General features: G+C 44.3%; 2 protein-coding genes and 1 long non-coding RNA gene across 4 annotated transcripts; 1 reads left to right on the plus strand and 2 right to left on the minus strand.

Moving 5' to 3' along the window:
* Positions 1-109: 109 nt before the first annotated feature.
* Positions 110-13322, minus strand: chrnb2 (cholinergic receptor, nicotinic, beta 2). Of its 2 annotated transcripts, none has more exons than XM_088386385.1 (6): positions 13007-13322; positions 6263-6408; positions 5244-5288; positions 4469-4578; positions 2809-3919; positions 110-1985 (listed from the first exon to the last, which is right to left on the minus strand). In XM_088386385.1, the coding sequence occupies exons 1-6, from the start codon at positions 13077-13079 to the stop codon at positions 1836-1838; spliced, it is 1635 nt and encodes a 544-aa protein (XP_088242511.1). In that variant the 5' UTR covers positions 13080-13322; the 3' UTR covers positions 110-1835. The 2 variants fall into 2 exon arrangements, with proteins under 2 accessions (XP_088242511.1, XP_088242512.1); XM_088386386.1 differs by lacking the exon at positions 13007-13322 and adding an exon at positions 6498-6583.
* Positions 1585-22755, plus strand: LOC148391783 (uncharacterized). Its single transcript, XR_015860705.1, has 15 exons — positions 1585-1664; positions 1761-1993; positions 2156-2258; positions 2320-3538; positions 4292-4397; positions 4478-4636; positions 7175-7544; positions 7617-7741; positions 10948-11006; positions 11115-11199; positions 11261-11334; positions 11888-12010; positions 12999-13261; positions 17502-17647; positions 19925-22755. It is a non-coding gene; the product is annotated as an uncharacterized LOC148391783 (long non-coding RNA).
* On the minus strand, positions 15877-22198 carry she (Src homology 2 domain containing E). Its single transcript, XM_088386387.1, has 6 exons — positions 21312-22198; positions 20508-20634; positions 19119-19382; positions 18601-18928; positions 17452-17571; positions 15877-16670 (listed from the first exon to the last, which is right to left on the minus strand). Exons 1-6 carry the CDS (start codon positions 21762-21764, stop codon positions 16475-16477), a joined length of 1488 nt encoding a protein of 495 aa, XP_088242513.1. The 5' UTR covers positions 21765-22198; the 3' UTR covers positions 15877-16474.
* Positions 22756-22771: the final 16 nt, after the last annotated feature.

Below are 22771 nucleotides of genomic sequence, written 5' to 3' on the forward strand. Positions count from 1 at the left end.
AGTTTTCTCTTTCAGAAGTTTGTGTGGGCAAACTTTTTAAGTCGCACAAGTAAGTCAACTTTTATTTCATCAAAACCTGCCTAAATAGATTTCAGAGCCGTTTAACTTTCCAATATACCAAGAATTGTTTCAAATCCCGCCAGTAGAAATATGATTAAATGTGTGTGCGTGAAAAAGGAAACAGGAGCAGCCTCAATATTAGAAAGCCCGGAAATGGTTCTTTCTTTCTTTCTGTCCTGTGGTAGAGGATTAATGGGAAATGTGGGAAAAACCCTTAAAGAGCAATGCAGATTGAATACTGTTAAAATAGCAATTTAAAAAAAAAAAAAAATGGCATAACGAGGCAGCGAGGACTCGTTAGGAAATGTGGAAATGCATTGTCACACACACACAACCTCCCCGAGGACATCACTTTTCAAAAATAGACCTTCTATATGACACCATGTTCCCTCAAATGTGTGACTTAAAAAATACAAACACTCCACAGAGACACATTTTTGAAATAATCGCAACCTACGACCTTTATTGGACTGCCATTGTTTGGGCTTGGTGAGTATGCAGGATCTGGGAAGGTGAAAGGGTTAGGGTTAGGGGGGTGAGTCATAATGGCAGCATCAGTGAGAAGAATAGGAACCAGTGGACAGGTCAAAGAGAGTTTCTCGGATGGTCTTGAAATTGTCCGACCTTCCCGAGTCAGCATGAGTGTCCAAACTCACAGCTAAATATGATTTAGTGATTTTTGTCTACCCCCCCGATGTCAGCGATACAAACCCCTTGCGTGAAAAGCTGACTTGTGCTCTTGCTAGCGGCCGACATCACGCTGTCGCTATGTAATGTATATAATTCAGTGTCATTTGGCCTCGTTCCTGCTTCTTGTTTGTGAATCTTTTAAGCTGCTGTGACTCATTCGTTGATCCTCTTGTCATTTCGCTCTTGTTTATTAAAAAATTCATTCAGCTGCACTTCCTACCCTGCAGCGTGTGCCCGGGAAAAAAAGGAAAAACAAATTAAAAAAATAAATAAACCTTTCGCTCTTCTGCCGCAGGACATGCGGGTGATGTGGATCTCCGGCACTTAACAGGCATTCTCGAAATGAAATGTTTCTCTTGTATATTTGAAAATCCAATAAGATGGAAAGATGATATCAAAGATGATAAATAGAGGAAAGAGTATGGCATCGTATTTTCTGTGAGATCTGGTCATGGACGCTGATGAGGATGAGGAAGGAAGGAAGGAAAGAAAGGGGAGGGGTGGAGAGAAAAGGGAGGTGCGCAGTATTTTCAAAAAAGAAAATGGAATTGGAGAAATAGAAGAGGAATGGAGACTGGAGAAAAAGAAAACATGGGAGGAAAGAAAAGCAATAAGTAAATGAGAAAAATAGAGGGCAAGAAAATGGAGGTGGTCACATGAGCTTCCCTTTCTTATCATTCATGTGCATTTTCTCCATTTGCAATAATGAGGAGGCGTCATTAATCTTCTTCACATTCTCGGTCACATGAGTCCATGATAGAACCTCCAATGTCAATTCAAATTTCAAAATAGACAAACCGTGATATGTTTGAAACCTCCTTTCCCCCCCTTGTGACCTGACGGCGACCTATCTAGAAGCGGTCGCGGTGAGGTGGCGAGGATTTACGGCGAGCGGGGAGGGCCAGTCTGCTTAGGTAAGAGTTTTTTTTTTCCTTTCACAAGAAATGAGTTCCGAACAAAAAAAAAAAGTATAAAGGGGGCGAGGCTGCTGTTCACTTCCTGTCTTGCAGATCCGGTAAGACCCCCTTCCCAGCTGCGGGGCGGCGGAGCGCTGTCCCGTCGGCGCGATGGCGGCGTGTGGACCATCAGCCCGGCATGTGGATGGTCTTGGCTGTGTAGTTCTGGAAGAGGGGCTGCAGGAACATACCCATGGTGCCGAACACGCACACGAAAACGAAGATCCACAGGAAGAGGCGGTCGATCACCATGGCGACATACTTCCAGTCCTCGCTCACCTGCAGAGGCAAGGCCAAGAAGATTATCACTGATACCGATACTAAGTACCGATACCACAAGTACTTTTAATCCGTAAAATCTCTTGAAGGAAATGTGTCAGTTTTCCTTCATGAAATTAATTTCTGCTCCTCAAATGTATGGATCAGAAGCTGCTTTTTCAATTTTGCAGGGTCTCTGCGTGAAACGGCTAAGCAGAAGTCTCCCGGCCCTGTCATTTTTTTCCTCTCCATCACAATCCCGCCGCCGCAAAGCACGCGCCGGGGTTAATGGAGGTGAGAGGTTAATGCAAGCAGAGACTGGTTCCTCCTCGCGGCGCTGATGAGGTCTCGTCAGGAGTCAAGGATGACGGGAAGGGCGTGGGAGCAGCCAGAGTGATGGAGGACAGGTGGAGAGACGGAGAGAGCTAGCGGAGAAGCAACGATGATGATGATGACGGATCAAGGTGGTTAAGGAGGAGTGTGTAAGGAGAGGCGTCGGCATGGCAACGACAAGGATGACTGAATGAAGGTAACGCTGAATGTTAAGTCGACGCTGGTTGCGTCATTTCTTTCGCTTTAGCCAAACTGAAAGATTCATGCCGACAGCAGACGGACAGACAGATTTATTTGTCCACCCAAACTAATTTGAAGAGCTCTCAGCCCAGACGGAGGTCTTCACCGAGTGCCATTCTAAAAACCGGATCGGATCGATCTCATCAGTTCAGCGCTGATACGCCGTGGCAAGTCGAGTGGATAATGTAAGCTCGCTCGCCATATATCAATCTCCCTCTCAAAGCTTTCAAGTGCAGGCTGTAAATAGACGAGGAGGAACGACGCTACTCACACTCTGGTCATCATCCTCGCTCTTCATGTGGTTGGCGATGAAGCGCACTCCTTCCACAGCCTCGTCAAAACCCGGACAGGCTTGAGCTAGGATGGCTTGAGTCAGAGCTTGACCTCCCGCGGCTTGCTTCCCGCGGTTGCCGGAGCTCCCCTCCCGGTTCTCTCTCACCCTGTTCAGACCGTCCATGGAACCGCCTCCCGTGCTCGCCAGATCTCCTCCAAACTGTTTGACGGACGCTCTGTTCACATAGCAGGTGCACGGGTCGCCGTCCTCCTTGGCGAACACGCCCGCCGTGGAAGTCCCCGCGCCGCCCAAGCCGAGCCCCACCATCAGGGCCCCCGCCTCGCCGCTGCGCCCGCCCTCCTTCTGCTCCTGGGCTCTCCGTCTTTGGCGCAGCCGTTGCCTCTCGCAGCTATTCCTGGGCTGGCGCATGAAGAGCAAGGCGGGGAGCTTGTTGAGGAAGACCACCTTGACCCACGGGGGCATGGTGTGCGTGGTGGGCGAGCGGTGGTGCACGTTGAGCACGCACACGCTGGTGACGATGGAGAAGGTGACCAGGACCATGGTGAACATCAGGTACTTGCCCACCAGGGGGACGTCCAGGGACGTGGGCGGCACGATCTTGGAGATCAGCAGCAGGAAGACGGTGAGCGCCAGGAGCACGGAGATGCACAGCGTCATCTTCTCACCGCAGTCGGACGGCAGGTAGAAGACCAGGATGGCCAGCGAGGTGATGAGCACGCACGGGATGATGAGGTTGATGGTGTAAAAAAGGGGTTTGCGACGGATGATGAAATCGTACGTGATGTCCACGTAAGCCGGGTCGGCGGGATTCTCGTTCCGCCGACCCGGCAGGGCGATGATGTCCCACTCGCCGCTGGGCGTGAAGTCGTCCATGCTGGCCACATCAGCCCGCAGCACCAAATCGATCTCGGTGCGGTCGTAGGTCCACGAGCGGAAACGCAGCGTGCAGTTCTGCTGGTCGAAGGGGAAATGCTTGACCTCGATCTTGCAGGCCGACTTGTAGATGGCCGGCGGTAACCAGAAGATGCTGCCGTCGTAAGAAACCACCGCGTTGGAGTAGAACGACACCTCGTACACGCCGTCGGCACTGAAACAGACGCGGAAAAAAATGAGACTGAAGCAGCTAGCGTCCATTTTCAACCAAAACCAGCAAGACAGCCGTGCTAGCCACTCAACCCCGTAAAAAATTCATAAAGTAAACACGAACGTGCGACAGGAGACCGTGTTTCCCCCCCTGAGCATCGACAAGGATGGAACCTGACAAATCTCATTATGCAAAACCACTTCAGCAGACCACCAAATATAGCAACACACCAAACATGCACTCCATGACCCCTTCCCACTTTTAATGAATTCAAATTTGATTCCATGTATTGAAATAGAAATATCCAATTGCAAATGGAGAGCGCTAGCTTGCGCTGTCAAAGTGTTTTCATGCATGTGCTACTAATTTCTCCAGATGAGCAGCCTGGTGATTTACCTAGCGGACCCCCCCCCACACACACACACCCCAATGTGTGTGTGCGGATGGATAAACGAGGCAAAATGCTTTGAGAGCAGTCAAGGTTACCCCCGCGTGAATACCCGCCGTTTAGCATTTAGCATGTGATTATTTTTGTGATCTTTCAACACTCACTTGTTGTAGAGCACCACGTCAGGCAGCCAGATGTGTTTGGAGGGCAGCCTGACCTTCATCATGCCGTCAAACTCCTCGGGGACCCAAGTCAGCCGATAGTCCTGCCACTCCTGTCGAGCCGTTTCAAAACACGCACACGCGTCAACGCTTGTGGAGACATCTCAAGAGGTGAGAGGAAAGAATCTGTCTCGCCGCCTTTAAATCATCGCCCTGACAAAAACACGAGGTTTTTACGAGGGAGAGTTGAGCAATTTGCTTGATTGAATTGTAACGGCGGCATTGTTGTTGATTATTTTGTAGAGCCCTGGAGCCACGTGTTTCACACCACTGTGATGCGCTAGGCTCATTAGCATTCGTGGCGGCTCGCGATAGGCGGCGTTAGCATCCAAAGAGCAGCGTTCGACGCTCGCTTACTTGTCGTAAATCCTCACCCGGCGCTTATTGTGAATCAATCTGTAAATAATCCAATGGTGAATTTTTGTCCGTCATATTTATGTACGCGTAAAACACATAGTCCTCATTTGCTCGCACGCTTTGCTATCAGAAGCGAAAATAAATCAAGCTGACATATTTATAGCTCCAGGTAGTTTTTTTTTTTAAGATGAAAACAATTTAATACACAAAGATAACTAGGCTGAGTTTTGATTAACACTACCTAGGAATTGAACTAGGTTATTAATCATTTGGGAGCCTAAAGAGTAATAAACATTGGGGACAAGTTAATATTTTCTCACATAATTGCCGTTAGACTAAATGTGAGAGTGTGAAGGGTCACCTGTGTCAGCCAGACGTTTGTGGTCATCACCTGTTCTCGTTCATGCTGCCGAAGAAGAAAAACACAAGATGTTTGTTACTAACACATTTCAGCTAACCGCTAAGCTAACGTGACTATTTGATCAACCCCAAACATCAACTTACTCAACTGCGGACAAATTAGCCTCACCTATTAACGTAAAATTGAATAGATGAATCTATTATTATACAACTTACGATAAAAGTCTCAAAAGTCCCTCTCTTAATTAAAGAGGAAGTCAGCCATTTTGTTTTGAAGCATTTTGGGTGCATTCCAGGACTTTACTTAAATTAGCTCCAATTTCCAAGACTACTATTTAATGTGGCATAGCAGCAAAGTTTGATGATTTAATATAAAACTGGAATATTGTCAAGGGGGGAATACACCAAGATATTAAATATCAGTTTTATAAAATCAGTGGAGGGTAACTTTATTCGCAAGGATCTCACATACCCGCTCTGAATTCAATCAAAGTGAAACGATAAGGATTTTAGCCTGGCTAAATTAGCACTTGACTTCCCATTTCCTGGGATTTACATCATTAGACCGCCTCATTTTCAGCTCCCACTCTAAGAGCTGACCGCAAATCACTTTTTTGCACTCGGGGAAAATCAATTTCACTGCCGTATAGTCGGCGTCGGCGCATTAATGCTTTCCAAATGTACTCGTTATCTTTGAATTAGGGACCAGTTTGTACAATTCTGAAACGGAATAATTACTAGAAAGCTGGTGGATAATTGGGTCATCGGCATTAAATAATGAATCCGTTGAAATGTCTTTTTACGTCAGACCGGCACTACGACTCTATTAACGATGTCATTGATTACCGTATTTTCCGCACTATAAGGCGCACCGGATTATAAGGCCCATTTTAAATCTTTGTCCATATATAAGATAGTATAGATATATATAGAAGCCTTATAGTGCGGAAAATACGGTAATCGATTTCAACTCGATTTTCATCACATAATGGACAACGACGAAAACTCTTTGTGGCTCACCACACTGATGAGTTGGGCCAGCGACACCATGAGCTGCACAGTCACCAGCTCCGATCCGTTGGTAGCAGGACGGATCAGTTTGTTGTAGTGGGCGGGGTTTAAAAGATGTTCCACCAATCGCTCTTCCGTATCAGCCCCGAGGCTGCCTGCAATGATAGAAATGTACGTTTGATGGGAAACACAACTCCTTCCTGTCTTCTGGCGGCCGTGATGACCTCACACTTTCCCTCCTTACTGTTAACAGGGTTACGATCCCAACCCTGCAATCAAAAGCTTTTAACGGCCGAGCAGGAAAACAAAACAAGTCTTGCGATGACTGATTCACACACTCCGGGAGAACGTAATGACTTCTTAATGGGATCACACACTTATATAATAGCATGGTGTTTTCACAAGGAAATAATAAAAGAAAATATATCAAAAGCAAAGGAGTATTTATAACTTGACTATTTTGCTTTGACATTATCTCGCACGGTTAGGCTTCCTTCAAAATATTTCGTTTTTTAATAACCCAGTCAAGACATTATTTTAGTCACCTACTTTTGAAGTGAGCAAAAGTATTGGAACAGACAGTAAATGGACTGTATATAATATTTGAGTTAAAAAATAAAATGAAAAGCAGCTACCAGGTTATGGACAGTCAAAATTGGACATTCGAGCATTTTGGAGCGGACTCCATTTTCTTTTTCAAGCTAGCCAAATTATTTTTGTCTCTTTGTGCTCTCCACTGTTGTCCCGCATGTCACTGCACATATTCATGTGTACGACGGTGCCCTGTAGCGCCGAGCTTTGCTCAGCCAAGCGGAATGATGGCCTCTGTCTTAGGATCAATGAGGACTCTATTCCGGTCCCATCACGCAACTCCCCCCCCTCCCCTTTGTGTTCTCCGGACTCTTTCCCATCCTTTTGCAGCATCCGAGACGACCCATATGTCCTTTTACTGGCAGTCTCCCTGAATATATTGCTGACAGACGCTGTCCATTTATTGACTCTTCCCTGGCTAATACAACATCATCAATACGAGGCCTGTCGACGCCATGCGGGTGTGTAGCGTCGGTTTTATTTATGGCGTGTGGGTGCTGATATGAGTCCAGTTGTATGCACATCTTCATCGGGGAAATAAGCATTCCGGAGCCATATGACTAATGTGCAATACTCCCATAAGCTCAAGGCAATAAGAGCACTGTGAGACAGGAAGGAGGAAGCGGTCCACTTAAACAATGATGGAGCAGAACTCATCATGTGGCTGATGCTCAAAGAAAGTCTAGAAGGCTCCTGTCTGGTAAGAAAGAAGCCATTACTTTTTTTTTTTGGAAAGAATTTGGCAAAAGTTGTGTTTGTGTGTTATCTGTAGAAATCCTTCGGAGACAAATGTATGGAGACATTCTGGCCGCCATGATGAACCGTGGATGGAAACAAAATGTCGCCGTGAGAAGAAAATGAAAGCCCTGTGGACTGTCATAAATACCGTGAAAGAAAGTAAGACCATTTAGATCAACTTGAAAATAGACAAAATGAAGGGCCAGAATTCAATGACGTAATACTAAAAATGGGGCTGTCGTGGCCTCCGGGAGCAAAGTGTAAATGTAGTCGAACAAACAGATGGACAAATAGTTCAACCTCGCCTGAGAAACATTCTCGTTGTGGTTTCGGGGGGGTTATCGTCATGCAAATGCATCACGGCTTGCAGCGTAAAAAAAAAAAAAAAAAAAAAAGATGCGCGGTGATTTTGCAAATATGTGCAAGCTGGCGATTTGCGCCGTTGTGGGTGTGGACAGACGTTTATACCGCTCCTGGTATTTTTGTTAAATCTCACATGGACAACCCAGCTGACTATCTGAAATGCTAAATGGCTCCTCCCATTTTAATTTCATTTTTTTTTAAAGAAGGTCCGTCTGTGTCACGCTAAAGGCCGAGCGGAGTTTTTGTAATGTGGCTGCTAGCCAAAGACTGATCCTGCTTGTTTTCAAGTGCAAATATTGCAAACTTAATGTGACACTATGAATATTTCAGCAGGACTTCCCATTAGACTTCGGAGCGAGAGAAATTACGCACCGCCATGCGTGCACAAACACACACACATGCGGGTTCACATTATTTCTGCGATGTCTTCACAAATATGGAAAAAATGAGGGCATAGGAGAGTTAAACAGAATTTGACTCTTTTTACGAGGGCCGTCATAAAAAATAAACTTGCCTTCCTCGCTGGGTACTCACTTAAAGAGGCTTTTTGGCCGCGGCAGGGATCATTATTTGCTCTAATATTTATAAATCAATAACGGTGCACATTCAGTGAACTCCTGGCAGCGGCCAATTGGCTGCGTGATGCCAACAAAACGGAAATATCAATATTGATCGTGCGTACGGGCTAGCAAGTGCTGGCATGTTACAATAATTTCCTTTCTACTGTAAAAGCAAATTTGAATTTTGCTATACTAACAAAAAATATTTACTAAAATGTACAGGGCATTTAATCAGTTCAATCAATTTTTTTTTTTTTTACAATAACTCTTAAAAAACTTTGAAAAAAAAATACAAAGGGATTGAATTTGCAGAGTCTGAAAAGACGTTTAAATACGTCTTTGGGAGTGAATGAGTTTCTATCCTCAATGTAGATTTTTTTTTTTTTAATTCAATTTCTATCCAAAAGTTCACACAACCACGTTTCATGACAAGAAAAGCGCCTTAAATCTTAATTAACAACCACGTTGCCCAACTCTTATCTTCTTCTTCTAGCAAGGCCGTTTAAGTTTCTATTAAACCTCTGCTCTCCTTCCACCGCGCTGTGCTAATCTCCCGGGTTAGCACCGCCGACGCACATTCGTTCACACGCCGACACGCACACGCCCAGACGCACACATCTGTTGCGGACGGCCGCACGTGCGCTGCAGTGTGTTGGGAACGGCTCCAAAAAGGTTGGCGACGGAAAGTCAATGCAGACATGCCGAGGGGGGAGAGCGAGGGAGGGAGGGAGGGGGAGTTGTTGAGATGCTGCAGAGATCAGTGGTGCAGCAGAGCAGTGATGACAGTCTGACTGACTGAGCAGAACTTGTAGCGGTGACGGGGAAATAATTTGTTGTCGCCCTCACACACACTAACAAAGGCGTCACGGTGCGACAAACACATTTTTGGTGTTTGAATTCGAAAAAAGGACACAATCATGTGTCCTGTGTACAACGTTGTTGCCATTGTAGATGGTCCCGAGTTCAAATGTCAGTTTGCGTGTTCCCCCCTGTGCTTTGAGTTTCTTCTTCCCACATTCCAAAAACATCCACATGGAGGTTCATCGAAGCTTTAAATCGACCCACTGGTGTGAATTCAAGCGTGAATGCATGCTTGTCTATAGTCAGCTACATGGGCATCGGCTTACCCGTGACCCTTGACCTTAACCCTGACATCTCTATGACATAGAGGAAGGAGAGCTATTTACATTTCCAAGCTGAACATACAGTCACTGTTTTGAGGTTGTGTCAAGCTAAAGATAAAAATGTTATAGTTGATTGCACTCAGGGCTGACGACAAAGTTTGATCTAGCTTCAAAAGTCCTACAAACATTCCAGCAGGTTCTGTGACGCAGAGAACTGCTACAGATGGTGACACTTGGACCCGGGTCATAGCGTGTTTGAGAATATTTGCAAATTGATTTACAGTCTTGCTTAAATGTTCTCCAAAAATTTGAAACTAGCTTGCTTTTTGCTGTGAAAGGTCAGGCTGCGCAGTTGTGGGAGTGGTCGATTTGAGTAATAAGTGGCTAACACGACCAGCGAGTTTTGAAATCAGGCCATCTTCCGGAAAATAATTTAAGGTTGAAAAGAATCTAAAGTCAAACTCATTTTTACTAGCTCCGGCACTCAACTGGAGTTTCCGCTACCGAATGGCGTCATCATGCAGTAACCCTTGTATGAGGTCAACACCGCACTGCAAACCTGTTTATTATGCATGACCCAGCGGGGGAGGGGAGGGGGGGGGAGTCGGACTTCCCCATACGACAGTGCTGAAGTGCCCTTGAGCGTCCTTGCGCACACTCCATATGTGCGCGTTCATTTTCGCTAAAGTCGAAACATAGCCTGCGCGGGGCGCTTAATTTAAAGACTTAATTCTTCCCCCGCGTCTCCCTTGATCACACGTATTCGCCCTGACGAGACTCGCCGGTGCGTCCAGGCGTAAAACGTCCCATCCATTTGCCTCGTCTCGGCTCAACGGGATGCTCCGCCGTGCCAGCGCCGCCGCCGCCATCACGCTCATTAAAAGCCAACGAGAGCGTGGATGATTTCCGAGCACGTGTTGCGTTTTAAAGGCTGATTGAATGAATGTGTGTATGTGTGTGTGTTCCACCAAACATGTGCTGGAACATGGGAGGATCATAATGCTAATCAGATTTTCACCCTAAAGGACGAATGTCTAATTAGCGCTCTGCTGCTTAAAGTCGCATTTTGTTTGAGTGCCCTCGCATTGACCCGTGACGTTATAAGAACATTGTGACACCTTGACTTATGAGTTCAATCTGGTCCATCCCAAACTCGTAACTCAATTTACAGCATGGAAAGATGACGTCGCCCGGGTTGCCATTATGCCCATATTTGGAAGTGCTAATTCATGCAGCAGCCTACCAGGAAGTGAAATTTAAACCAAAAGATTTTTCATCTAATGTCGCTAACGAAAATCTTAGTTTTGCTCATTTTCAGAAGAAGCATGGAGCAGAAACAAAAGGACAGCATTGGATTATTTTCATCCACTTTTCTCTGTAAGTACTTCTGTATTGTTTGTAAAATTTATGGTGACATATTTTTACTTTTTCCTCTTTTTTTTTTTTTGCATGATACATGCTCCTAATATTTTGAATCTACTCAAGGGATTTAATTCCGTTTGATGGATTGCACCAGTACAACAAAGGCCGATTTTTGCAAAAGTGGTCTGTCCAACATCGGCGTGTTCAGGTACAAGCCTCTTGCCGCATCCGAGCCGTAACAGAAGACTCATCCCTCCCTTTATCCACAGGATCCAGCCAAGCACACTTTCACACAGCGACACGCCATCCCATAATCTGTCGATGACATCATCGCCAGCTCTGGGTGTGTCCAAACTTGCTTTCAATTGTGCCGTTGAAACTTCTCACCACTGTCCAGACTCAACGTCACCCCAAAACTACCAGCAGTTAAAATCGTCCAAAATATCTCTGTTAAACTGTCAAATTAATTGAGCTCCAGATCGCTCGATTGGTTATGAGCTGTGTCCCAAAGCGTGGCTGAAACTCCTGAGCAAGATTCCCTGAGGACCAATTAATGATATTTTTTTTTTTCCACTCGCTGCCAGTAAATCATTCTATTAGAAACAACAGAGGCAGTTTCATTTCTCTTACAGTAAGTACTCCAAAAGCGCATTAAGTATGCATACAGCGAAAAGGGGCGGGTCTAGGATAAAGTGGGAGGGGCCAGGTGGATCAAACCATTTGCTAAGCAAATGGGGGTGTACTGTATTGTTGTCAATATATTACATTTCAACGAACACACGGTAAAAACTCATTTTTAGGAGAAGCAACACCCCAAAAAATAGTCGAGACTCGCCCATGTTTCTATGTACGATTGTTTCCTGCATTGCTGAGTGTCGTTTTGTCCTTGATGACAGGAAGTTGTTTAGCTCAACCTGCCTCTGATTAACCTGCCAACTGAAGTCCGAGACCTCCGTGTTAATGAGGGACGGAGAATGGAAGAATGTGTGGGTGGGTGATAACAGGTTCTATTTTCAGAGGTAAAATAACTTCACATTATACACTGATCCCATTAGTTCTCGCAGTGTGCACATTGTTCACTGTTATCAGTCGTAATTTTATGGTGTGACTATACTGTCCCTCCGAAATAATATTACGGAATGTTTCTTATAAATTAAAAACAGATAAATTGGATAAAACCTATGACAAAATACATCAAATATATTAAATATAATACAAATGTAATATAAACAGTACAAAATGTTTGTAAATATATAACTTTTTTAATTAAACTTTTACTAATCAGGTAATCGAGTGTCAATTCTCATTTTTTAAACCAATTAAAATGCCACCAAAATAAAAATAATTTACGTATTTTTATAAAGCATATCATATATAATCCAAATATATTCAACATGTTACAAATGTATTAAAATTATTTTAAAAAGAACTACTTGAAATATACGGATAATAAATCCAAATGACAGATTGCACTAGTCTAATTATGCATTTAAAATATATATCAGATATATTAAAACGTGTATATTTAGTGATCACCAATAAATCGTGAAAATCTATTTGATATATGCCATATAAAAAATCTTGCAAATATCTTACAAACTAAACATTTTGAAAAAAATCAAATTTTGGAAATAAAAATCTGTTTTCAATTTTATTAAAAAATATTTAAAATACTAGAAATTATGTAACATATACTAAACATATCGCCGCTATCTTCAAAACATTTTAGTCAGTGTATTAAAAGCCTCATTAATAAATCAATGCTGCGATATTTTTGTGCCACTGTGACACTGGATCCACATTTAAAGTGACAGTGCATTTAACCTAAAGCCATCTATGGTGCTTTTTTCCGCTACAGCGAAACATAATGAGTGCGTGGCGGGCGTTAGGTGCACGGGAAAAGATGGTGACTCCTCTTCCTCCTCTCTTTCCCCTTTTTTCCCAAACATTCCACGCGTGCACCGACTCCACACGGAATTTGAATTCCTAAATGGATGGCGGTGATAGTTACTCACCTCCCGCAATGGCGAGCAGCGCCAGGAGCAACATCAGCAGCCAGCCTTCCTCCATCATCCTCATCCTCCTCATCGTCACCCTTCCGAGCCCGAAAGGTGTTCAACGAGGACCGCGGAGAATCCTCTTGTTCCTCTTCCTCACGACACAAAGCTCCCTTCAACGGCTACCTGCGGTACCCTGACGTCATGGTGAGCTCCTGCGCCGACGATGGAGGACCACCAAGGGGAGAGGACGCATATGGAAATCGTCCGCAGGTGAGCTCGTGCTCCGGCTGCGAGTGGGGAGGGCGGGAGGGAGAAAGGGAGGGAGGGATGGAGGTGGTCTGCGGAGGAGTGGCGGAAGGGGAGGATGTGGTTCCTCCCCCCTCTCCCTCCGCAGCTCGGCTTACGACGCCTTCCCCACGCAAAGTCACTGTTTAATATGCAACCACGCGGGACAGAACATTAGGTACACCCGCGCAACTCAGTTGTGATTGTAGAATTTAACATCTTTTTCTAATATTGGGATTTTTTTTATGTAGGTGGCACGGTGGGGTAGTGGTTAACACAAATGCCTCGCAGTCCTGGGTTCGAATCTAATTTTTACACCTGAATAGTTGTTTCTCAATGTGCAGCTTTTTAATCACCCCCACATATTTTTTTTGCAATACGTTTTAAGCAGTCCCACTAGTTTGAACACTATATTCTGATTAATAGATATTATTTATGCAGCACAATCCACCTGTTTTTATCCATTTCACAGGGTTGGCCAGTTTGTCATGTGCTGTCGACCAAAAATGACGTCACATTAACTCAGAGCTCAGGCAACAACCAATCACGGCTCAGCTAGAGGAAACAAGAGCTGTGATTGGTCGTTGGTAGCAATCAGCAAATTAAGTGATGCATTTGAAATCAATTGTTGATAGAACATTTTACATTATTCAAATTTGCACCAAAATTGTAATTTGTGTAACGCCTGCACGAACTTTGTTTTTGTTGTTAAATTCCATTTGACCTTTTACCCTTGGCGGAGGTAATATTTGATGTGCGTTATGGGGAGGTTGAATAAGACGGTGTTTCCAGAGCAAGTCAGTGGTGAGTCACAGCGATCCGAAAAGAATGATGGATGAGTGTAAAAAGACAACAAAGTAAAGTGCGAGGAGGAAGCGAAGGAGGGGGAGGTGGTTGCCGCGGTGATGCAAAGAAATCCAAAAAAGTGCAAGACGCAGCGACCTGTTTCACCTTGACTGTTACATTACTTGCAGATAACGCACGTATAAACGGGTGCGCGCGCAAATGCGCACGGCCCCGCTTTGGCTGTAACGTCTTCCCTTCTCGTGCTATCTTTATCCACACTTCCTCCCCTCTTGCCCGCTCCTGTGCGGTGAATGAGCTGACCTGACAGTGCTCCTCCCCTGCACTGAGTGCTGCTGTGAGTCTCTCGCTGAATTATTTAAAAGCTGGGACCCCCACGAGTGCTTGTCTTCCCCCAACACCCTCCCTCCCTTCTCCGCTCTGTCCCTTTTTCTTCTCTCGCTGTCACTCCGTCCGCGCGCATCGTGCTAATCTTATTGGTCCGTCGATGAAAGTAAACAGCATCCAATTTATTGAGTGGGTTTATAAAAGTGCTATCGCGGATTGACTTACAGCATTCATGCTAAGAGAGTCCGATTTAGTGATTTGCATGTGCAAAAAAACAGCCCAAAATGGATTGCGCGCGCAAACAAATATCCGCGCGGTTTATCTGCGAACATTGCAAACGCGCTAAATTGTTTTACAGTGACAAAATATTAATTAGCACCTCTGAAGTTTCTGAAAGTTTTTTCCCAATTTCTGCACGGCTTGCTCATTTTAGCACACTGTAACGATTGTTACCGAAACAATAGTGCAGCAATAAACCCAATCTGAGCAGTGGATTGAGGACGACATAATGCGCGCGGCCTATTCCCGCGGGGGGGGGCTCTTGTTTGCTGTGACCTACTTCGTGGCTTTTAATTAGGCGGGATGACCACAAGGCGTTACGCAGATGGGAAGGAGAGGTGACGCTTCATCCGGGGTGTCTGTTTGTTGTGTAACATTCCAGACCCGCCCGCCCGCCCGCCGGCAGCAGCGGAAGAAACGCGACCGAGATTAGCGCGCGTCAAATCACGGTGAACATCTCTCCGACCTCCAATTAGGGACGACTTCACTCTAATTGTGACGTCACACAAGCGGAGATGCCGCATGCCAAGCGCATCGCCACTCATGCAAGTCCCGGTTATTCATAGCTGCTTTTATATATCGCAGTCTGTCTCCCCCTCCCCTCCCCTCCCCTCCCTGAAGAGATGGCCCTACCTCACTCTCACTAATCACCATGGCAACCTGGTAATCCCTCTCTCTTTTCTGCACATACACACACATGGTTGCACACAGTCATGCAAACCTGTGTTTACTCGTGTGTTTGTTGACATGAACACAAAGACGGTTTTAAATGGTGCGAATAAGCTTCCAGCTTTGTCTTACTTGTGTTCATGTTTATGGTTATTACTCACAGATACTTTACTATATACCTCTCACACACTACTGAAATGCTCTCATGCATATTCCTGAAAATATTCACTATTGAGATTTTTTTCACTGATATGCAGTACTGAAATGCTTTTGTTTACAAGTGCAAAAAAATTCAAATATTATAGCATTACAGTATGTGAGCAAAAAAAAAATCATTGGTGTGCGTGAGAACATTTAATTGCGCACGTGAGCAGTAATGCTGAATTATGTCCCTAACGGCCTTGCATGTATGTGCATCTGTAATTGATTACATACACGGCTTAGCGGTTTCATTTTCATTTCTCCTATTAATAACACACAGTGACAAAATGGAACTTTATTTACTGGGTATATGCTTACAACAAGAATATACAGTCAATTGGGGGGGGCTGATAAAGTAATCAGTCACATCATACAGGCATCATAGAAGGACTGGGGAGAAAAAAAAAAAAAAGCCCCAAAATGTTTAATCCGCAAATGCTCAATATATAATAATCATAAACATGTCTTTGTAAATTTAGCCTGGCACTCAGAGCACTTAAAAAGGCAAACTAATGGGAAGGCGCTTTTTCATCAGCAAAAGGCCGAATATTCATATCACAGTCCCGCTTTTATTCGCACACCTCAGCATTCTTTGGCAATTGTGCCGACTCGCAAGATTACGACCGCCTTAACCCTTCCGAGGCATCTAATCACTCCTAAAACTCTTCCTCTTGACATCCCGATTGGCTGGCAAACGAGCCTCATTTTCAGGACGGATCAATACGTTGACTGACAGGCGCGGATGGACGAATGGCTATACTCCAATCACTCGTATTGATCTTACAAAGCCAATCTGGCATTGCACTTGATCGTGTCAGCACCTCTAAAGCCGACAGCTTGAAGTTAACCACCCCCTCCCTTTCGAATAAAATGGTACATTCCTCAGCAGCACATCTTTGAGTAAACGTATCACGCCGGTTACAAATACGACCTTTGCACGGCGTGCTGCAGGGTCATGTGCTCGGCCCCGGTGAAAGGAAGTCTGTGCGAGCGGTAGTGGTGCACCAGTTCAGGGATGCTGCTGAAGACACAGCTACTCTGATCCAGAGTGTAACCCAGACCCTTGCTGCTCTTGGTTTGGGCCACGATGATGTGCACGCAGCTCTGACTGGTCCTGATATACGACAAGAAGGCAATAGCGTCAGCTCAAAGAGAAATGGAGTCGGGGACGCGTTGGTGAAATATACGCCGGGCTCGGATATGGGAATTTAAATCACTGTTATCTATACCCCGGCTAACTGATGGTGTGCAGTAGCCAAGGTTCAGTGCGTGTGTAAAGGGGGTTAATGATGAGGACTCTCAAATGAATGAGCAGCGTCGAACAAATGTGCACTGGGCCGCATGCACTCACACACACACACTCACACACACACACACACGTAATGGCTCAGCTTTCAGGTTAGGTCTGATAGGTAGATTTACTCCATGGATGACACTTGAGTTGTCATTTGTGCAAAAAAAACTTGTATTCAGATCTTGTGTGTGTGTGTTCCATACACAAATCATTTTGTGTGCTTTGTGAACATTTTTTTTTCTTTATGTTTTGTTTTAACCATTGCCCACCATCATGTGTGAGCTACCTGCTATGCTAAGTAGCATTCATATTATTATTCTATAAGTATTTTTTTCAAGATTGAAGAGATTCAATTCAAAATTGAACCCTATCCAAGAATTAAAAATAAATAAATAAATGGTACACTCCTATTATGTCATATGACAGTTCTCTGCGGCGGAATCAAGCAAAGCATACTAGACTGCCCCCTAGATGTCAAAATTGGAACTACACATTGAGTTAGAGTAGTCTTTATATGGATTGTATGCATTTTCTCAATTCATTTCTACACTTGAAAATGACAAAATGTAATCATCAGTGGCTCATATATCATGATACTCACTTGAGAGCGATGGAGTACTTGCTGGTTCCTGATTCGCTGTCTCTCACCAGGAAGCTGGCTTCCCTGCAGCGTTGCAGCTGAGCCTCAGCCTGCTGCCGACTCACGCTGCCATGGTACCAGCTTTCCCCGGGACGTGAAGGAGACGCCGCCACATATGGAGACAAAGTCAAGTGTCAAGAAGATGCTTGGAGTAAAGGTGAGAACACGTTAGAGCATCGTGGAAAAAGACAAATTCCGCATGACTTCATGGAAAGTCCATTAAGACACAATGTGGTGTTGACGGCAACTTAGCGGGGAACAAATTGACATTCGGTTGCTACAAATGCTGGCACGCTGCGAGCGCGTCCACCCGCCGGCTTCGTTTGATTTGAAAGGCCGTGCTTAATGAGATGGAGAGAGGCATGATGCACTTCAAGTCTCGCCACTTGCTTTAGAAGGGATTTACATAAGCCAAATTGTCAAAGGCTTTTTTATGTAATTATTATAGTGCTGCCTTCAGATAGAAGGGACTGTGATTTTTTTTTTTGTGGGGGGGACTTGCAAGCAAAAATTGAAGTTACAGGCGCTGAGCAATTAATCTGATTAAAATCCACATAGAGAATGAAATTTTAAAAATAGACTATTTTATTATATTATGTATATTTTTTATTTAATTTAAAAACATTTTTTATTAATTATTATTTTAGATATAATTAAAAAATAGCCTTTTTTATATATTATGTATTTTTTTTAATTTAATTTGAAAACATTTTTGTTAATTATTATTTTAGGTACAATTAAAAAAATACTAAAAACAGACTATTTTAATATATGATGTATATTTTTTATTCAATTTAAAAACATTTTTTTATTGATTATTATTATAGATATAATTAAAAAATAGACTTTTTTATATATTATGTATATTTTTTTATTTAGTTTGAAAACATTTTTTGTTAATTATTATTTTAGGTATAATTAAAAAAATACTCTTTTTATATATTATGTATATTTTGTTTATACTGTAAAATTTTTGTCTCATATTCATCTTATGATCTGACAACGTCAACAAAAGGCCATGCCGTTCCAATACTTTTGGACGGGACTGTAAATCAGTTGCTAAACTGCAGACTGTGTGCCAACTAAATAAATATCCATCTTGCTCCTCACCTCTGCTTGTCCAACGGCAGGCTGGGGTCCACTTTAGCCGCCTCCCCATCCAGCGGGGCGTTGGACGAGGTAGGAGAGGGAGGTTTATTGGGGCAGGAGGAGGGCGAGACCCTCAGGGTGGGGAACGACGGGGAGGAGCTTGTTATCGGGGAAAGCTTGAGAATAGGCGAGGAGGGAAAGGAAGGCGAGGAGGAGGAGGAGGACGAGGAGCTGGACACTAGCGTTTTGTGCGTCCAGTTCTTCTGCCTCAAAGTTTGCTGCTGTTGTTGCTGCTGCTGCTGGCGACCAATCTCTTTAGCGGGGGAACAATCCACTGCCTCAAACTGGGCTGCAGGAAGCCACAGACACAATATCAATAAAAGTCCATCAGCAAAGTCAACACATGTGCAGAGGATTGTTTAGCTTCCTGCGTAAAGCAAACAGATAGTACAGTGCTGACATGACTGTACAAATAAAGACCATGACACCCTTCCTTCCACGAGCGCCCGCCCAGCCCCGTCACCGCCGCGACCGCCTACCTGACAGGGCTCGAACAATGTCCTCCTTCCTCCACTCCCAGGGTAGCTCGTACTCGGCGGCCGGGCGGATGTCGGACTCCGGTCGTGTGACGGGGATCCACACGCCCTCGCTGTCGCCCTCCAGTCTGCCTTCGTACGGCGTGTCGTAGATGTTGGGTGGCGGCGGCAGCGGCGGCCTGCCCTCCTCTCCCTTCCCCGTCGCTTGGCCTCGGTCGAGCAGGACGCACACTTTGAGGAGGTCCTTGGAGCCCCGGCGGCGAACCTCTGCAAAATATGAGCTCCTGTTTAGACTTTGCCTCGGTGAATACAACCCCTGGTAGAATCGCAAGGATATCTAAAAATAAATAAATAAATAATAATAATTCAAAATAATAATTTTGCAAAAAAAAAAAAGCAAAATCTTTCTAAAAATAAATAAATAAACATGAGCTCCTGTTTAGATTTTGCCTCAGTGAATACAGCCCCTGGTAGAATGGCAAGAATATGTAAAAATAATATTAATACCCAAAAAATAAAAGCAAAAATCTTTAAAAAAAAAAAATTATCAAATTTTCCCCATGAGGGATGGGTAGAAATGTGGAAAATAATTCATGGAAATATCAGAAAATATCCAAAAGTCAATTATTTGGCCTGGCACCTGAATAGAGGGGTCCAAGCAACATCATTGGGAGGTCCAGTGCCCCGATACCCCCCCCCCCTCGCTCCACCAGTGTGCATAATATATAAACAGTCATACTTTTGTCGATTTGCATATCCATTGGACTAAATTGCCATGCTGAGCTGTAAAATATCTATCATATCTGCAGCTTCCTCTTCAGCTCTCCAGCGGACGCGTGATTGTTACCCTCAAGAGATTTACGACGTGTCCATGCAAACAAACACGTCCAGAGTGTAGCGACTCTGCGTGAACAAACACAATCCAGCTTGTTCTTTGTGCTGGTGACAGAGATAAAAAGATCTACGGCATCCTGCGCCGTGTCACAAGTCGGAATCCGACTTGTTTCTACGTCGACCGACAGGTAGCCTGTGTGTCTGCGCTATTGTGAGAGCGAACAATGGAGCCACAGGAAGAAAAGGTCAGCGCTGGCTCGGATTGGCCGGCGGGCCAGGCTACTTCCTGACTGCTGGGAAGTGATTTGGGGGTTTTGTTTTTGGGGTGGGCTCAAGGGATTGTTGCATTCTGTTAACACGTTAAGTGTGTGTATGTGGGGGCAGCTTCCGATATCAAGAGAATGGGGCAAAGGAAACAGAGGCAGGAGACAGGAAGTTGGAAGAGGAAGCTGCGCCCATTGTCCCTTCACAACACTGTTGCCGTAGCAACCGACAAAGGGGATGGAAGTCGGTGTGCCGCCGGAGCACACCGAAAGTTTTACAACCATCCGATCTTACCTGTGATGATCACCTGGGCGTCGTAAGGCTCCATGTAACCGTCATTGACTCCAGCTCGCTCCGCCTCCCTCTGTTCTTTGGTTTTCTCCGCGTCAAACGGATCGGCGTAGTCCTCGAGGATAATCAGCTAGAAAACACAAAAGGCACGATGGAGATAAGATAAGCGTTGTTTGTGTGTTGGTGGGGGAGTCCCCGTTTGTCTGACAAGAGACAAGAGGAAATAGCGGCGCAAAGAGGTCAGACTATTATTTGATCTGACACAATGAAGGGTTCATTGTATTGTTTTCTTTTGCTGAGGATGGAAATTGGATACTGAGCTCACCATGGGGATGGGAATAGAGTGGAAGCTCCAAAGTGGAGCACTATCAAGTCATTTTGATTTAATTTTCGGATTGAAAATATAATGTAAAATGTGTTAGTCAGTGAACTTTTGTTTTAAAGAAAACATTTTAATTTGTCATATTATGCAGTAGTGCCTTGAGATAAATTAAATTGGGTTCAATTAATTCCATGACCACGCTTATGTTAAATCCATGGGAATAACAAAAAGAAATGTGTTTTTAATCAAATGAAAAATTATTATATACAATTACATAGCATTTAAAAAAATTTAAGTTTTGCCAAGGTGAGTGTTGCTGCACCATTTGTATTCAGCTAATACTGCAACGCATAATTTGACATTTTGCATTTTGGGTGTGTCCCCAAATGAATGGATTGACCCCAAGCACCTTTGTTTGAACCTTCAACCTTCCTCCACTTTTGAGTTAACACATTTTTCCAATTTCACAAAATGAAGTCACTTACTGTTGTTTTAATAGCAGAGCGTCCATTGTCGGTGTCGGTTTTAGTCTGCTCACTTTTCTCGTTCACTTTGGGGGTCTTGTCCTGTTTGTCCACTTTGATCATCCTGCTAATGTAAGCCTGAGCCAGGCTGGTGGTCCTGGTCTGAGTCTTCTCCTCGGGCGCCTCCAACTTGTTGGAAGAGCTCTTACGATTTTTTCCAGGTGCCAGAGTTTCCCACACGGTTCCACCTGCAGAACCGGTGTTGTGGTTACGGCCCAACTCCGTAGCTGAGTTCTTCCGATTTCTCCCGGCCAGCAAAGCAGCCACTCCATTATCTTTACGCAGGGTTCCCTTCAGGCTGTCGCGGGAGAATGAAGGTTTGTGTCGTGTTTGTGGGCCCGATTCGGAAGCCGAGCGGACTCGTTCGCTGCCATTCTTCAGATTGATGGGGAAGTCTCTAAACCATTTTGCCATGATTGCCTATCTAATACCAAATCGCGCTTCAAGAACTTATTTAAAGTGGCACTAACTTTACGCACGCATTTTACGCACAGCTCAGCAACTTCTGCAATGCGTCGAAACTAATTTTTCTTTCTTTTTTGGTTGAAATGATCCGATATTATTAATAATGACCTGCACTCGCTGCGTTTAAAGCTCCCTGTCCTCCAGATGGATGCTCCTCCTGGCGCGTCTTGGGTGTCATCGACCGGTTATTTGGGCCCTCACCTGCCCAAGTAACAACTATCCCCTCAGCTTGAAGAGAAGCCTTTCCAGAGCGAACACACGAAAAAACTGGAAGATTTTCCTGCAGCCAAGTGAAGAGCCCATTACCGATACGTGGTACGCTCCGTCCAGCTTCTCCTGCGCACGGAAAATGAGTGAGGTGACGAGGAAAGTTGCGCGCGGACTTTTTGAGAAGTCCACTTTTTTTAAGGGGATGTGGCTATTTCGAATGGGCGGGGTTAAAAGCCGACTAGTTTTATCTGTTTGTAGTGCTATTATTGATACTAAGATCACATGCAACATTATTTACACCCAGTATAAGAGCTGTCTAATAAATTCCTGAATCAAAAGTTCATTTGTTTTGATTAACCTGGACAGAGATGCATTAATTTGAATGACGGTATTCTCAGATTGAATTTTTTATTTTTATAAAAGACTCTTCAGCGTGTGTTCCCCGATCGCCAATTTATGTGCGTTTTTTAAAACCTACGTCCCCCATTTTATTTAATTTTTTACAAAACTGGGCTAAAGACCCACTTGCGACTTGAATGGACTGCGTACTCGTTTGTGGAGAAAAATTGCGCCATCTGCTGGTTAAAAAGGTGAAACTAAATGAGTTTCGGTTGTCTTTATTCATCTACTGTAAGTACACTTGTTTTGAAAATGTGGTAACCGTTTTTTACGTTCATTGCGGTGCTAGTAAATTACTCACTAAGTTCCTGTTAATGTTAGTCACAATACTGTTCTATAAATCAGGT

Source organism: Syngnathus floridae, chromosome 10 (genome assembly GCF_059516105.1).
Source record: "Syngnathus floridae isolate MCC-2025c chromosome 10, RoL_Sflo_1.0, whole genome shotgun sequence".
Lineage (NCBI taxonomy): Eukaryota > Metazoa > Chordata > Actinopteri > Syngnathiformes > Syngnathidae > Syngnathus > Syngnathus floridae.